Source organism: Mercenaria mercenaria, chromosome 17 (genome assembly GCF_021730395.1).
Source record: "Mercenaria mercenaria strain notata chromosome 17, MADL_Memer_1, whole genome shotgun sequence".
NCBI classification, from domain to species: domain Eukaryota; kingdom Metazoa; phylum Mollusca; class Bivalvia; order Venerida; family Veneridae; genus Mercenaria; species Mercenaria mercenaria.
This window is the reverse complement of record NC_069377.1, coordinates 4,787,430-4,803,598: the sequence shown is the minus strand read 5'-3', so window position 1 is coordinate 4,803,598 and position 16,169 is coordinate 4,787,430. Positions and strand designations below refer to the sequence as shown.

The 16,169-nt window shown below is 36.8% G+C and overlaps 1 protein-coding gene across 1 annotated transcript; it reads right to left on the bottom strand.

Annotated features, from left to right (window-relative positions):
• Positions 1–5,630: 5,630 nt before the first annotated feature.
• Positions 5,631–15,739, bottom strand: LOC123536874 (secreted frizzled-related protein 3-like). The gene is made up of 6 exons (XM_045320364.2): positions 14,663–15,739; positions 10,017–10,070; positions 9,600–9,665; positions 6,940–7,214; positions 6,396–6,637; positions 5,631–5,875 (listed from the first exon to the last, which is right to left on the bottom strand). The coding sequence occupies exons 1-6, from the start codon at positions 15,249–15,251 to the stop codon at positions 5,845–5,847; spliced, it is 1,257 nt and encodes a 418-aa protein (XP_045176299.2). The 5' UTR covers positions 15,252–15,739; the 3' UTR covers positions 5,631–5,844.
• Between the last annotated feature and the right edge of the window lie 430 nt (positions 15,740–16,169).

Sequence of the window (16,169 nt, the reverse complement as noted above, 5' to 3'; positions counted from 1 at the left end):
AATGACCAGTCAGAACGGATTAAGCCTTACCTTATTTTTAGTAAGTTCCTTGTACTTGCAAGAGAGAGAGAGAGAGAGAGAGAGAGAGCTCAGTGGGTACAGCATCTGTACGGTGTTCTGAGGCCTCGGGTTCAAGTCCCGATCTGGCTAGATATTTTTCTTATCCTGTAACATATGGCACGAACGTGGGACATTGACTTTTTGCGCTCATGTTCACCTTGTTCCCTATCCCATAAGAAACTCGACTAGCGGGGGAACATGTCATAGTATAAAACACTTCATTATAAAACACACTAAAATGGCTGCCTCCATGATAAGCCATTTTTTGTTTGTTTCTTTAATCAGTATTATGAAAGGCTTGAGGATTGCTTTCATACGAACTTCTTCATCGGCATTCCTTACCCTTTAAATAGTCCGGTAACTCGGCTGATTGAGAGGGTAATCCGAGGCCTAAGGTTCAATTCTTGGTCTGGCTGTATACCGTTTTATCACCGTGTATCACCGTCAAGGAAATTTAAAATCAAGAATCTTTGTATTTGTCAGTATTAAATGTGATATGGTAATCTGAGTCCGTGACAGTGGGTCAAACTGAATTGCAAATTACCTTTGAAACGAAGAAAAATTTAGGTTAGTGGACAACTGAACGTATTTTTGAGGGATATTCATGTAAGTCTGAAAAACTACCCTGACAAGAGTTTGTTAAGAAATCGCCACAGTGGCGGCCATTTTACTCAAAATTTTACATCCAAATTTTCATAACTTATAATATAAAAGATGACTAAGTGGTAACAATAAAGTCAATAATTTTGTCATAATTATGTTCTAAATATCTATGTGAACATATGCAAGTAAAAGGATGTGCATTTCACTACCTGTACTATGCCTTTATTTGATATTTTTCTCTGGCCAAAATGACAAAATTTTGCAATTTTACGTGCAGTCAAACTCAATATATATCCAATACAAGTAAAAAAACAAGAGCACCGCCTTGCGGATGCTGACGCTCATCTGATTGTTTTGTATAATAGAAATATTGTCCTACCCATGATTTTCTAAGTGTAAAAAGAACCATCATTTTTGCAAAAGCAGGATAAAGTTATGTTTCTTGATGTACAGCGTCCATTTATGATGGTGAAAAACTGTCGCAAGTTTTAAAGCAATAGCTTTGATAGTTTATGAGAAAAGTTGACTTAAACATAATACTCAACCAAGAAAATGATTTTCTAAGTTCAAAAGGGGCAATAATTATTGCAAAAAGCAGGATGGAGTTATGTTGCTTGCTGTACAGAGTCAGCCAATGATGGTGAACAAGTGTTGCAAGTATCAAAGCAATAGCTTTGATAGTTTAAGAGAAAAAGTTGACCTATACATAAAACTTAACCAAGAAATCTGATATTTTCTAAGTCCAAAAGGGGCCATAAATCTTGCAAAAAGCAGGATGGAGTTATGTTTCTTGCTGTACAGGGTCAGCTTATGATGGTGAACAAGTGTTGCAAGTTTCAAAGCAATAGCTTTGATAGTTTAGGAGAAAAGTTGACCTAAACATAAAACTTAACCAAGAAATCTGATATTTTCTAAGTACAAAAGGGGCCATAAGTCTTGCAAAAAGCAGGATGGAGTTATGTTTCTTGCTATACAGGGTCACCTTATGATGGTGAACAAGTGTTCCAAGTTTCAAAGCAATAGCTTTGGTAGTTTAGGATAAAAGCTGACCTAAACATAAAACTTAACCAGGCAACGCCGACGCAGACGCCGACGCCGACACCGCTCAAGTGATGACAATAACTCATCATTTTTTTTTCAAAAAATCAGATGAGCTAAAAATGATTACAACCAATTGTAAAGCAGACCGTGAAAAATAAAGTCTTAAGGAATTATTTTGAAATACTGAAATTAATGTTACTGAATTATACACAAAAATCCAATCACCACCAATTTATCCAATTTGTTTTATCTGTTCACACATGTCATAATTTACAGGTGATATTATAGGTCGACTGTTCAATGAAAAACTATGTTATCTCCCTATATAATCAACTTAGCGAAGTGTTGCGATGAACCATCGATGTGTACTGGTTTACCTAGCTAGCTGTGGTCAGTAATGCATCTACAAACAACATTTTAAATTAGATTTACATCGGGTTGTCTTTTTGTGTCTAATGCAATAACCAGGAACAATTTCGACAACAATTCCGTAAGAGTTTGTAGTATACATATTGTACTTCAAAAAGAACTAAATTTTGTCTTTGTAATATGTGTTATAATGGAGTTTGACTGCGGGTAAGATTTCAATATTTTGAGGTAAACTTTCGGTCTAAACGAGACTCAAACATTTTACAAGCGGCGTATGTACTATAAATCATCATATACTTCTATGTTGATGATAATTTGACCAACTGTTAAGGCTTTAGTGCAATTTTTAAGAGAAAAATACTCGGCCTGAAAATATGAACTGATACTGAGTTGTGACGTTGGCGATGCCTTAAGCTGCGTTGTCATTCAACTGAAAATAGTACGGCTTATGCGGAGGGTCTTCCACTTCAGATTTGTATGGAGGAATTGCCAACTACTTGCAGAGAATGACAATTTCTCAGAGTAGGGTGTGTGTGTGCGTGTATGTATGTGTATCAAGCTTATTCATTGTCGCCACCAATAACCACTATGGGAGACTCCTCCCGGAGACTGTTAATGGGAGGATAGTGCAAGACAGAGAAGACCCTTTATTTCCAGAAACTTCATTGGCTCTTTAGCGCTCCAGGCGTAAAACACCCATACAGGGGCCTCTTATCCAAATGTTAGTATAAGTAATTTTTCGTTGGAGGAGCCGAGGGGCTCAAACTCACGACCCCTAGTTTCGTAGTCAGATTTGGCCACTGCGTCCGCTCTAAGTTGGGGTGGGGGCGAAAGAATATTTTTGTTTCTGCGGTGTTGTAAGTTCTATGTAGTGAAGGACAAAAAGCTGTTTTTGGATGAATAGGAACTAACAAGTTCTGATGGTAAGAAAGACTAACAGATTTTCATTCCGTTTTATTTAATCAGATTTTTTTGTACATATTTTATTAGAAACTTCATGTAAATGCATACATACGTCATAACAGGTTGAAATTCAGAAATTCCTTTTCGCTACAGGCTACTGCCATTAACCCTTATCATGCTGGACACAATTGATTCTGCCTTTGCGACCAGTGTAGATCATGATCAGCCTGCACATCCGTGTAGTCTGATCATGAACTGCACTGTTCGCCATTCAGTCAGTATCTTTATTGGTAAGCACCCCTATTGACAGTTAATGGTACTGTCCAAATTGAAAGATGGACAAGTTCATTATAGAAATTTAGCAGGGTAAGGGTTAAAAGACAAAAACAATCTGACGTCAATCCCAAATTACCCCCGTTTTCTGTAAAGTCTGAGTTATGTCCTCTTTTAGGAGATCCTCTTAAGAGATACTTTCATTGAAACATTTGTTTCTTAGTCGTAGCTTGCAAGTCATGTAAATAAGACACGCACTAAAACTAACTCATTATTTCAAAAGTATCTACACGTTGAAAGGAACCATCTGAATAATTTTTCGAAAATTTGGTACTTGAAAGTTTAAGTACCCTAAAACTGTAAAAAAAAATACGACACAGTTTAATTTTGAATTCTAAACATTGCGATATTCATTTGCACGGCCTATTCTCACGTGAGGATGCCATAAAAGGTACTATAGATACTAGTATATCATATTTGGAATTTTTGAATTTCTGGCACTCTCATTGTTTACGCTGTAATCTTATAAACAATTTATGAAACGATTATAAATAAAACAAGTGAATGAAGTATTGCTATGCAATACAAAGTCCCCTACTGGAAGGCACCTAATTTTTTCTACTGCAGTATAACATAATGAACTGATATCTGTCAAAGATGTATAAACAATATTGTACTACATATACAATATGTTATAACATTATAACAACACACTTGGATTAAAATGTGCATATATAAAAACCCACAGTTGTTTTCATATTGAATTTTTTTGGCTGATTATAAAAATGTTATCATGTAAGTTATTTATAGTAACAACAAAGGGAAATTAATCTTTAAAAAAAAAAAAAAAAAAAAAAAAAAAAATAATAATAATATAAGTCCACAAGAAACTCTTTACCAGGTAGAGATAGGTCAAAATACACCTAAAAATTGGATGTAACATGCATGCTGTACCACAGAAAAGTGGTCTCGATTTTTCTCTACCGCCAGTAATAAAAAAGTTACAATAAAATCTATTTATAGTAACAACAAAGGGACGTAATTCTAAAAACAAGGGTGCCTCATGGTGGTGAACATTTGGTCCAAGTTACATCAAAATCCCTCCATGCATGAAGAAGAAATATTCCGTACAAAGTCACAAAGTCATTCTTGAATTTGACCTTTGACCTCTAAATATGACCTTGACCTTAGACCTAGGGACCTGGTTCTTGCGCATGACATGTTGTCTCATCCAGGGGAATATTTGTGCCAACTGATATCTAAATCCTGCTTTGCATGACAAAGTTATAGACCGGACAGGAAAAAAATCCTCTTGACCTTTGATCTCAAAGTGTGACCTTGACCTTTAAGCTGGGTACTGGGGGTTGCGCATGACACGTCGTCTCATCATGGGAAACATTTGTGCCAAGTAATATTAAAATCCCTTCATGGATGGCAGAGTTATGGACGGGACAGGAAAAAAACTCTGTTGACCTTTGACCCCCAATTGTGACCTTGACCTTTGAGCTAGGGGTCCGGGATTTGCGCATGACACGTCGTCTCATCATGGGGAACACTTGTGCTAAGTAATATTAAAATCCCTTAATGAATGTCAGAGTTATGGACCGGACACGAAACAGACCCTGTTCATGCTATGTTAACATTTGACTGCTAAGTGTGACCTTGACCTTTGAGCTAGGGGTCTGAAAGTTGTGCATGACACATCGTCTTATTATGAGGTACATTTGTGCCAAGTAATATTAAAATCCCTTCATAGATGGGAGAGTTATGGACCGGACAGGAAAAAAGCCTTGTTGACCTTTGACCTCCAATTGTGACCTTGACCTTTAAGCTAGGGGTCCAGGTTTTGCGCATGACACATCGTCTCCTCATTGGGAACATTTGTGCCAAGTAATACTAAAATCTCTTCATGGATGGGAAGTTATGGACCGGACAGGAAAAAAGCCCTGTTGACCTTTGACCTCCAATTGTGACCTTGACCTTTGAGCTAGGGGTCCGGGATTTGCGCACGACACATCATCTCATCATGGGGAACATTTGTGCCAAGTAATACTAAAATCCCTTCAAGGATGGGAGAGTTGTGGACCGGACAGGAAAAAAGCCCTGTTGACCTTTGACCTCCTATTGTGACCTTGACCTTTGAGCTAGGGGTCTGGGTTTTGCGCATGACACGTCGTCTCATCATGGGGAACATTTGTGCCAAGTAATATTAAAATCCCTTCATGGATGACAGAGTTATGGACCGGACACGAAATTGCGGACGGACGGAATGACGGAATGACGGAATGACAGAATGACGGAATGACGGAAAGACGGAATGACGGAAAAGAGCATTCCTATAGTCCCCAAAACTGGTTTTCAACCAGTAGGGGACTAATAAACATTTAATCACAGGCACTGCTTTCATGCGTAGTAATAAAACAAACAAGGGAAGAAACCGAAGGAGGCTTACAGAGCATAGAAATAAACATGTCTTTGTTACTTCCCTTGACAAAGTATTTTAACAACAGAATTTCTCCTCAGGTGAAATTGCACATAATGCACGATTTTTCCGTGCACAAGGACTGGATGTTGACCACATCATCAACAACAAACTCATTTCCCGGTACTGTTAGGATTCGTCTTCCTTTAAAAGAAAAAAAAAGATTATGTTTTACATACTACCTACAGGGTTATATTATATATCTACTGGGTAATATGATACATGTTACACCGCTGCTCTTTGTTTCAGCGGTCAGTAGAAGTTGCACTTTTTGTCATGTCAAGCTCTTACACACGTACTGTAAAAATTAAAATCAGTGATGTGGTGAAGGCGATTTCACAGCGACATAAATAATTTTTGCTATGTACAAATGATATTTGTAAACAGAATGAATTTTCACGGTAGCTTAGACCACAACCTGGTAAGGCTGCCACAGCACAAACGAAATGAAAAACATTACTTTTACCAAATGTTGATTACAGCAGGTGTAAGCAAGCAGGCACGTGCAAATCATCGATGAGCGTGACGTGCTTGAAATTCTTTACTTAAATGACTTTAGCAAGGCGGATATAAAACTGGTTCGTCCGTTTTTTGTTGTTGTTGTTTTTTTTAAAAAAAGCTTTTATTTTCTCATAAAAATGTTTCTATAGTATGGAATACATACGTTTTATTCTTTTTACGATTTTTGTTTTTCTTTCTCCGTTTCGATGAATTGGCCATTTTATTTTCACTATTTTTTCTCTCTGTCCGTACACATTTTATTCTCGTATTGGACTCGTCTTTTTGTTCCACCCTGCAGCGTAACTTTTCTTTTGAATTATTTTTTCTGCATTTGCCCTTTTTGCAGCGTTTGTTTTTACGCTTTCGTCCCTTCTTTCTCCCTTTTGTCTTGTTATCTGTCCATCTCTGTTGAAAAAAATCTCAGTTGGGTTAAAATAACGTTTCTTTTCTTATAAAACTAATGTATTATACGTGCGCTAAATATAAAATGGAAGAAAAAAGAAATGTATTTCGGCTTTCCTACTGAAATCTAACGAACAAAATCCCATCCAGCAGAAAAGATACCAGAAGCTTACATCGTATGTCGCGGGTTCAAATCCAGCACCGACCAAGACGTCGAGACCTATCTATAATACCAGAACTTGCTCTTTTTGCGGGGTGGATACTTCAAGCTCTGATGATAATTAATCATAAAATTTACCACTAACCTTGAACTTCTTTTCCCATTTACTTTTCCATCTGGTTACGAGGCTATTGTCGCTGAACTTAAGCCTGTTGAGTAAAACTTCTTCCTCCCCAATAATTAGATATTGCCTATTTACTCTCAACGACGGACAGACACAGTCGGAGTTTGCCCACATGTCGATTTCCCGCCTTTCCTGTAAATGAACTTTCCCGCGCTGTAAGATTTTGTCTACGGCCACCCGTATAACCGTGTTGTTATCGTCTATATTTGTTATGCTTCTCACTAAACACCCAATCGCTGAAAACATAAGAAGGTTAACATTACTTTTCAATAAGGAAAATGTTTAACACTATATATTTCATCAACTGGAAACAGGACGAAGACCGGGGACAAGGCCTTTGGCGGGTATAAGAGACTTCCGGTTCGTACAGATCGTACACGTGTAGATACGAGATACTCATTACATGCAAACGGAGAGTTTTCATTATTTTGTAAAATAGGTTCTTTTTTTTCACAGTTATGCCTTCATTTACGCAACAAAGACGAACTACTAGTATTAAAGGGAGGTAATAATATGTGAGAAGTTGTGATAAATAATTACATGACCAAATTATACTAAATCAAGGAAAGGTTCCTGTTGCGTGGGTGCTAGTACTAAAATTCAAATGGCGTAGAGAGCTTAAATGTTAATATTGTCACGACTGACAGTACGGTCAATAGGTTAAGAATTCGTTTAGAAGATTTCCTCGTAAAAGTAATTACTTTTAATTTAGCTGCCAATGATTACAACGAAATAAAAAGTCTTATGTCAAAAATATGCAAATTAGAAAGAATAATGTAAATTTGACTTCTCCCGTTTTCTTTGAAGTTTTCAGATAATATTATACGAGGTGACAAACATATTAACATCAGTAATAAAATAATTAGTAAATACTACAAATTCAAATATCAAAGTGCGCCAGCTTGACTAAAATGTTACTTAAAAAGATACATGTACTCAAAAATGTAGTTGATTCATGGTAGAAGTGACTAAGGTGCTGCATGGCGTATTCAAATCCCGGCTTTTAAAAATCCGCATTTGATGACATATGTACTTAAAAACAAATTAAGATAGATAACTCGAACCAGTTACTTCGATCCCATGTTCACAAATCAAAGCAGTTTATGATTGTGTGCATAGGGTCGTCTTGAAATCTTCGTTTAATATATCATTTACAGACGGCATGACGTGCCCTTTCCCTATAATTCTGACAGAACTCTCATATGTCATAGGGATGATAAGCATTTTCTTTGACACTGAAATTCCAGTACTTGTACGTGTACTAAAAACTGGCGAATGACTTAGTACACATAAATATGAGCCGTGCCATGAGAAAACCAACATAGTGGGTTTGCGACCAGCATGGATCCAGACCAGCCTGCGCATCCGCGCAGTCTGGTCAGGCTCCATGCTGTTCGCTTTTAAAGCCTATTGGAATTGGAGAAACTGTTAGCGAACAGCATGGATCCTGACCAGACTGCGCGGATGCGCAGGCTGGTCTGGATCCATGCTGGTCGCAAAGCCACTATGTTGGTTTTCTCATGGCACGGCTCATATGTGTACGGTTTGAACGTGAAAATAAGGTTTTACAAGTGTTTGATGAACGCGTCCACGTAAAAATCTGGCTCGAATTGCAGTGTTCTATATTTTAAACTGGCTGCTTATATATTTGAATGTATAATAAAATCCTACCCGTACGCGTACCCAGAAATGAATTCAATTTCAACCTCACTAAAATTATAATGCTTTTCCATATTCAGTTAAAAAGTCCAATTCTCCAACGTCTTTAAAGAAGGGAATAGTTCTGAACTTGCTATACAAAGCAACCTTTTATATGATCACGATAGAGAAAATACAAAGAGAATGTGAAGAAAAAAATACGACTATTTTTTTGCAAGTTCAAATTATGCGTAAAATTTACAAACTCTTCACTAATCGCAGGTATTCTATCTGTTAATCCACGTCTGTCTTTAATCTGTGCTTTTCTCTTTAATTAGGAAAATCCACGTGTCTGGCGAGCTCCAGACGGTGAGTTTGCACATTTTACAAAGCAGACGTCATAAATCATTATCCTTTGTCATTTATTTGTTAGAAAACTATTAATTATAACAGTATCCATTTACTATAATTACGCGTTAGGGTATCAAAATGTAAGGGTATTTGTAATTAACCAAACTTTTACTGTGCAAATGTGTCATTTTTGTGATTTATAAGTGTAATAACCTGATGTGAAAACAAAACTTTCTCTTCTATCCAGAATTTCGTTATCCATGCCTGGTATTCGAATAAATGCATTTCCTTTAACCTATTAAAGACCAGCCGTTTAAAAACCGCCTGCGGTTAAAGGCCACTCTCTTTCTCTCTGTGACTCTCCTAAGTTTGGTCGTTTTGTACAAGTTTGACCGAGCTTGTGAGATCAAAGCCCAATGGGAATATTTCATACCCGTTATGGCAATCGGCAATTTTCGTGTAATTAGGTATTCTTTCGTTAGGCAATTCGGCATACTTCGGACCTAAATATAGCTCCGCGCGCACATAGCTTTCCGTAAAAAAACGAGGAATGCCGAAATCGCATACGGAGAAAACGTAATTTCCCAAATGCCATTATGGGTCCACTACCTTAAGAGAAAAACAAGTCTTACCAAAATCGTAATTTCCCTTCTTATAAGCCTTTTTCGTTGGTTTATTTCTTGATGTGCATTTGCAATCTGAAAAATAGAAAAATACGGGACAAATGAGTACCGGCATGATTTGGCCAAGAATGGTCTATCATATACAAGAAATGTACTGTGTACATATATATAACTGTCGGCATGATTCAGAATGCAAAAAAGCAGCGCTTGAGTTCATATTGTGCATGAATTGTGCGTCTATCTTCGCGTTTCTTTTCCCGCCAAATTTACTAAATTTGACAGTAATAATTAATACAGTATTCAGTTTTGGTGTTAAGTGTTCAATACTTTTTTTGCTCAAAATAGTAAAAACGAGAGCAGGATCAAGTCACCATACACGTGAAATTGGGCAAAAATCGCAGCATCGAAAACAGAAATAGTTTATACCTTTCTTTGGGTTCGACCGTGTAGGGCTGGTCTCTTCTGAAGATTGTGTGTTTTCTGAAAGAAAAAAAATACAAATGAAATTTGAGAATTTAGCGAAACTGACTTTGCAGGAACTGAGGTTAATAATGACTGCTGGGCATATATTGGCCGTTAGTCTATGTTTCCAAATGATTTGTTCATAGGAGATAACTCCTGACGCTTTTAATGTTTTTGTAGAATTAAATCCCTTCTCTTCTATCAGTCACTTAAAGCAATGCTCCAGTTGCCAGTTTTCTGTCTTTCTCAATGCTTCTCATTTGACTGACCCAACGGCTATGTTATTTTATAACAACACCGTCAATAAAATAACCATTTCATCCTGGTATAAGACTTTCAAAGCTTCTTTTTGCAGATGTTCACATGTTTTGTGATGTGAAGATATATGTTTTTAAACAAAAACTCTTGCAGCCAGGACATACACTTTGTATTTTTTAATGTTTTCATGTCTGTTGCGGTTAAATTGTGTTTCTATAAATCCTGTTTTTTTCCTCTCTCCAAGATGGACGAAATGTCGTGAGGACCAGTAATTGTTTTACAAAAACCGGAAACGCCTAACTATATGAGCCGTGCCATGAGAAAACCAACATAGTGCATTTGCATCCACGCAGTCTGGCTTTCAAAGCCTATTGCAATTAGAGAAACTGTAAGCGAACAGCATGGATCCTGACCAGACTGTGCGGATGCCCAGGCTGGTCTGGATCCATGCTGGTCACAAATGCACTATGTTGGTTTTATCATGGCGCAGCTCATATACTGTTGCAACAAAGTGCACTAAATTTGAAATGCATTTTCATTTGCCTGTTTCATGAAATTATGTAATAATTATTAGTCACTGAAAGCGGATATGTTTATGCAAGTTACGTGTCATGATAAATGGGAACTTAAAAATTTAAAGTGACGTTGCGCAGACTGTAGTATTATTAACACCAACATGCGTGTCCCACACATACTGCGTGTAACAGGGGTGGAGGTGGGGGGTGGGTGTGTCATGGCACACCACTCAGCAAACATCAGCTTTGGCTTTTCCATGGCAGCGAACTCGAACGTAATTCAAAAAGGCTTAGGCCTGCTGTTTAAGTGAACTTTCAATAAAAAATATGCCTCGAGAAACGTTAAGGTAGTTCTGCATGTTTGATAAAGAGGAAGGAATGGTTTAACACGTCTACGCAGTGATCTCCCTTGCCGCTACGTTCTCATAAAGAGCGTAGCGGAAAGGTAGATCACTGCGTAGGGGTTTGCATTTATTCTGATAATATAGAATTAAGCCTAGGTCCTGCATACGGAAGGCGCTTATTCATACATTATATTTAACCATATAAAAGTATGTTGATTTACAACCTCGAAAAGTTTCATTAAACTCTAAACTGTGGCAAAAACCTATACGAGAGAATTTCATCAAAATGATCAAACACACTGACTATTCTTTTTATTTGTCGAAATTTCTTAGTATAGTCTGAAAGTTTTTTAATCAAATTCTGCATTGTAGAAAAAATTGATCCGAGCATGCAGAAGTACCTTATCTTTACTTATGGTACTACAGGGCCGATATGCGAGTCGTCACGTTAAAAAGGATTTGATATAAAGCGCCTCAAACGTCAAAGGGGAGCGGTGGTCTAGTGGATAAGGTGTCGGCCGCTCAATGATTCCAGGGTTCGAGCCCCACTGGGGTCACGACCATGACATCTCATATGACACCAGTACTGGTTTTTCCATGAAGCGGACTCGAGAGTGGCTTCAATAAGCTTAAAGCTTTCATCACAATTGAGCTAAAACAAGTTAGTATAAACTAAACGTCAATTATAACGTCATTCTGCAAGATGGTCCCTTATATCGTGACAAATGTCATATACATAAAAACACCGTGAGATATAGGCGTGTGAAGGAGTAGCCACAAAAGAGATACTAATAGGATGTAATCGTTTCATCCAGTATTATATTTTGATAGGTAAATGAAGGCAAACAGTAAAACGTCCACGCCAAAAACGGGTGGCAAATAAAACCTAGCACATCAAAGTTGGTAGTTAAGAGCAAATTGTTTGAATCTTGCTTTTGATGATGCACATAATCTTTTCCTAAATAGTGATTAAAGAAATAAAGTCAAGTATATTCAATTCATCTCACTTTGAACAAAAAGGTCAGTTTTCTTTGAAACTGGTATCGCATGGACAGATTATCTAGCGATCCTAGCTCTGAAAATTCTACGGAAACCAATTGGCGACAAGAATCTACATAATTATCATACTACGGTAGGTTACGCTTTGTTGTTTTGGATTTTATACTGAAGAATGCGCAAAAAAAGTTTATCTCCTGAAATTCATATCATGGAATGCAGATCTTAATCGAACGACTGATTTATGGTTTATACAGTCTACATCGTTTGAATTTATTGTTCTTGAACACGTGAAAAACATGTTATTCTATCACCTCTACAGAAGTTTGCCACGTAAGTGATGTAAATTGTGAACATAATTGTATTTCGATCTTAAACTGAAACAACTAAATGTTCTTCATATATTTTTATGTAATAACATTGTAATCACGGAACTGACTTGGAAGATTTAACCGCGCTTACGAATTTGAAATAACTTTAATAGCTATAATTATCTCCCTTTAATAAGTTCATTGAAACTGTGAGCGGAGGTTATTATTGATAAGTCGCCATTTCGAAAACATCTTTATCGTTTTTGAACATCAGATAATTTGACGCACTCTGGGACTTTAAAAATCTAACACTTCAGAAAGAACTTATGCCAAAACGTTAAGAAAACATCTACGACCCTGTAAACATCAAAAGGTCTGGACTAATTCCGTTCTATCAATGATTTACCTTTACATTGATATCATCTATCTAATACTCTCAAATAAATTTCGCATTTAGAAAATAAGTGATTTTATGAATGAATATGTAGATTACGGCGGAGGTTTATTTCTTCTCTCCTAAAAATAGTTTGACCTTTTATTTATCTCCACAAATATAGATGCCATATCGACAAACTGTTTTCATCACAGTTTTATTAAAGATAGATTCAAAGAAGTTCAAACTTCGTCGGTGTCTTTTGAAATATCTCTTTGAGGTCTAAATCTTTTGGGTTTGGCAGTATGTAAAGAGATAGGTTTTTGATGTTAACTACTTTAATAGTTCATCAGAGAACTTCAAAAGTGAAACATAAAGTAATATCAGCGTTGGACAGTTGCTTATCCTTTAACGCTTAATCGATTGAAAAACTTTTATATTCCCATGTAGCAAAGCTACTGAATGACAGCAGAAATAAGCGCTTTGAGAGTCTCTGATACCTTATAACCTTATATATTGCTCCTGGATTACTTTTTTTGTTTCCTGTAATAACCCGTTCACATTAATAACTGATACCCCGTTTAAACTGACTCCTGATGCCCCGTTTACAATAAATCCTGATGACCCGTTTACACTGATTCCTGATATCCCGTCTACACCGATTCATGATGCCCTGTTTACACAGATTCCTAATACCACGTTAACACTGGCTCCTGATACCCCGTTACACCGATTTCTGATGCCCCGATTACATCGATTTCTCATACCTCGTTTACACTGGCTCCTAATACCCCTTTTACACTGACTCCTTATACACTGTTTACATCGATTACCGATACCCCATTTAACATTGGCTCCTAATACCCTATTTACACTGACTTCCTATACCCCGTTTACACTGATTCCTGATACCCCATTTACAATGACACCTGATGATTCCAGAGACCCCGTTTACACCAATTAATTTGATAACCGAATGATACGTATCCCTAGTAGCCCGTTTACACTGATTATTGATATCCCTTATACACTGATCCCTATGTTAACCGGTTTATACTATTCCTTCTGTACCCCAAATACACCAACTCCTGTTATACCCCGTATACACTGATTCCCTATACCCCGTTTGCATTAATCTTTACAACATCTGGCCAAATTCCTGTTTACAGGACAATCAACATTCATATATCCGGATTTCAACAATAGTTGGTACATAGTTTCAAACTGGTTAATGAAAAATGTATAAAACAGGGTTAAACCTACTTTAATCTATAATTTCATGACTGTTTAATACTTTAATCTAATAATAGAGTGGACATACATAAATGAATTGGCTAACTTTCTTCTCTTTGTGTTTCAACAGTGACACGAAGAACGACACCAACAATAAGATCGAACGCACGAGCACTGACTAAATCCAAAAATAAACTATAACCAGCCCGGCGGGGACGCTGGTTCGAGTCATGGTACAAGTGAAAAACACATCAGTCGCATGTGGAACAAACTTTGACTTATTGTACCAAAGTGTAATACATTTAACTTGCACCGTACGCTAACGTTAAAATGTTTTCATTTATTTAATACGAGTATCTTAATACAAGCAGTAAACGTGTCCAATGACATTAAAATAAGCATTGAATTACAGCGGTATAATAATTTTTTCGTCCTACCATTCATTGAATTCCTGATTTAAATGTTTCATACATCACATATATAGATTCTTTAACCTTAATTCAACTTCTTTCAAAGCGTATTCAAGATTAAAAGAAATATATACATTAATGAATAATTAATAGACAAAACAAAAACTAACCTGTAGGCATAGACGACACTATAGCTTCCGGAGATACACAAACACCTTTATCATATTCTGGAAGTAGATTACAGTCCAAATCTACTGGCCATGAAAAATTATATTTGTTCATAAGAGGCTCACACCCACGTCTCGACCGCTCGCACACCGACCGACACGGCGGTATGGCGGCTTTCTGAAAATGAGGCGTACATATTGGTGCAAACATTGCACATAAGAAAAAAAGTAAGTCCGCACTGCAGTTCTGTTTTATAAGTTCACCATAGGGTTCTATAGCTAAACGTGCGTTTTCCTGTGTACTGTGGTGTAAATGGTTCGGCATCCGAGTCATGTTGTACGGCATACCCGCACACAGCGGGATCTCAATAGGTTCACACATGTCAAAGCCGCGATGAGAACTCGCTGATACCCTAACTGTCAAAGTATGAATTACACTGAATATAACAACTACCACTACTGCACGAGATCTCGAGACTGCATGTGCTACAGCACGAGAGCGCGAACCATATGACACCGTCCTGCTCTCACACGAGCTGCACCTTAACGAGTCCCACAGCTCACTGGATTTCGTATCAAACTCCGGAAGCATTTTTAACTCGTACGATTTTATCCTCCTGATTTAAGAATATCTAACAGTTGTTCTCGTAAGAAAAATAGAAATATTCCCAGACAATATTCTTTGATTTAAACAAAAAGAAAAGATTCTGCTATAAACATCTTCAATTAATGCGGTATTAACGATACCGTCTTCTACCTATTGATGTCGCCGTGCTCAAAGCACAATCAGTACTTCACTAGCATTGAATATCTCACTTATATATACCTTTTTAAATGATACACGTGGTCTCTACACTTCCATTGCATTTTTTTTGTTTAATATCATTTCATTTGTAGAAAAAAATAATTATCTTCTTTAAACCACAGCCCATGTACGGCCTATGAGTAAACGACATGAAAAATAAAAAAACACCGCTTTTCCAGATGCTTCACTATATAAAAAACCCTCTTAAATCATTTCTCGTGATTAATAGCTGATTATTTTATTGAAAATTCTGTTTTATCCTCGGTACGATCAGTTATCTCTATTAAAATCCTTAAGCCGCCTGTGGACTTGATAAATTTCGGGGCGGGATTTTAAAATCATTTTGAAATGTCAATCAAATTTTCCTTTTGCCAATTAGATATTTCATTTTCGTAATGAATGAAAAATGCTCATGGTGTATGTAAGTTTACTTCGTTTGAAGTTTGCGGACTTTCAAACAATGTTTCATTATACCGCTACTCTAAAATAAGACATTTTACATTAAGGATATTATGTATTAATGGTAGTTATTTTTTGTCTAAATTTATAAAATTTGCATGCTTTTGATTTTACAGAAAGAAACAGTCTTTTATGTTGAGCTATTTTATATCTAAATCGTTTAAAGAAATACGAAATATTTTACTTTATTGTATCATAAGCCCATCAATCTGTGACAAGTTTATAGTGAAGTCTTTACTCTATGGA

Excerpts from the sequence above, each read along its gene's own strand:
- LOC123536874 (XM_045320364.2), bottom strand. The coding sequence starts at position 15,251 with ATGCTTCCGGAGTTTGATACGAAATCCAGTGAGCTGTGGGACTCGTTA. Across the intron at positions 10,071-14,662 it reads AGTGTCGTCTATGCCTACAG|AAAACACACAATCTTCAGAA; the intron begins GTTAGTTTTTGT and ends TTTTTCTTTCAG. Across the intron at positions 5,876-6,395 it reads AATCGTAAAAAGAATAAAAC|GAAGACGAATCCTAACAGTA; the intron begins GTATGTATTCCA and ends TTTCTTTTAAAG.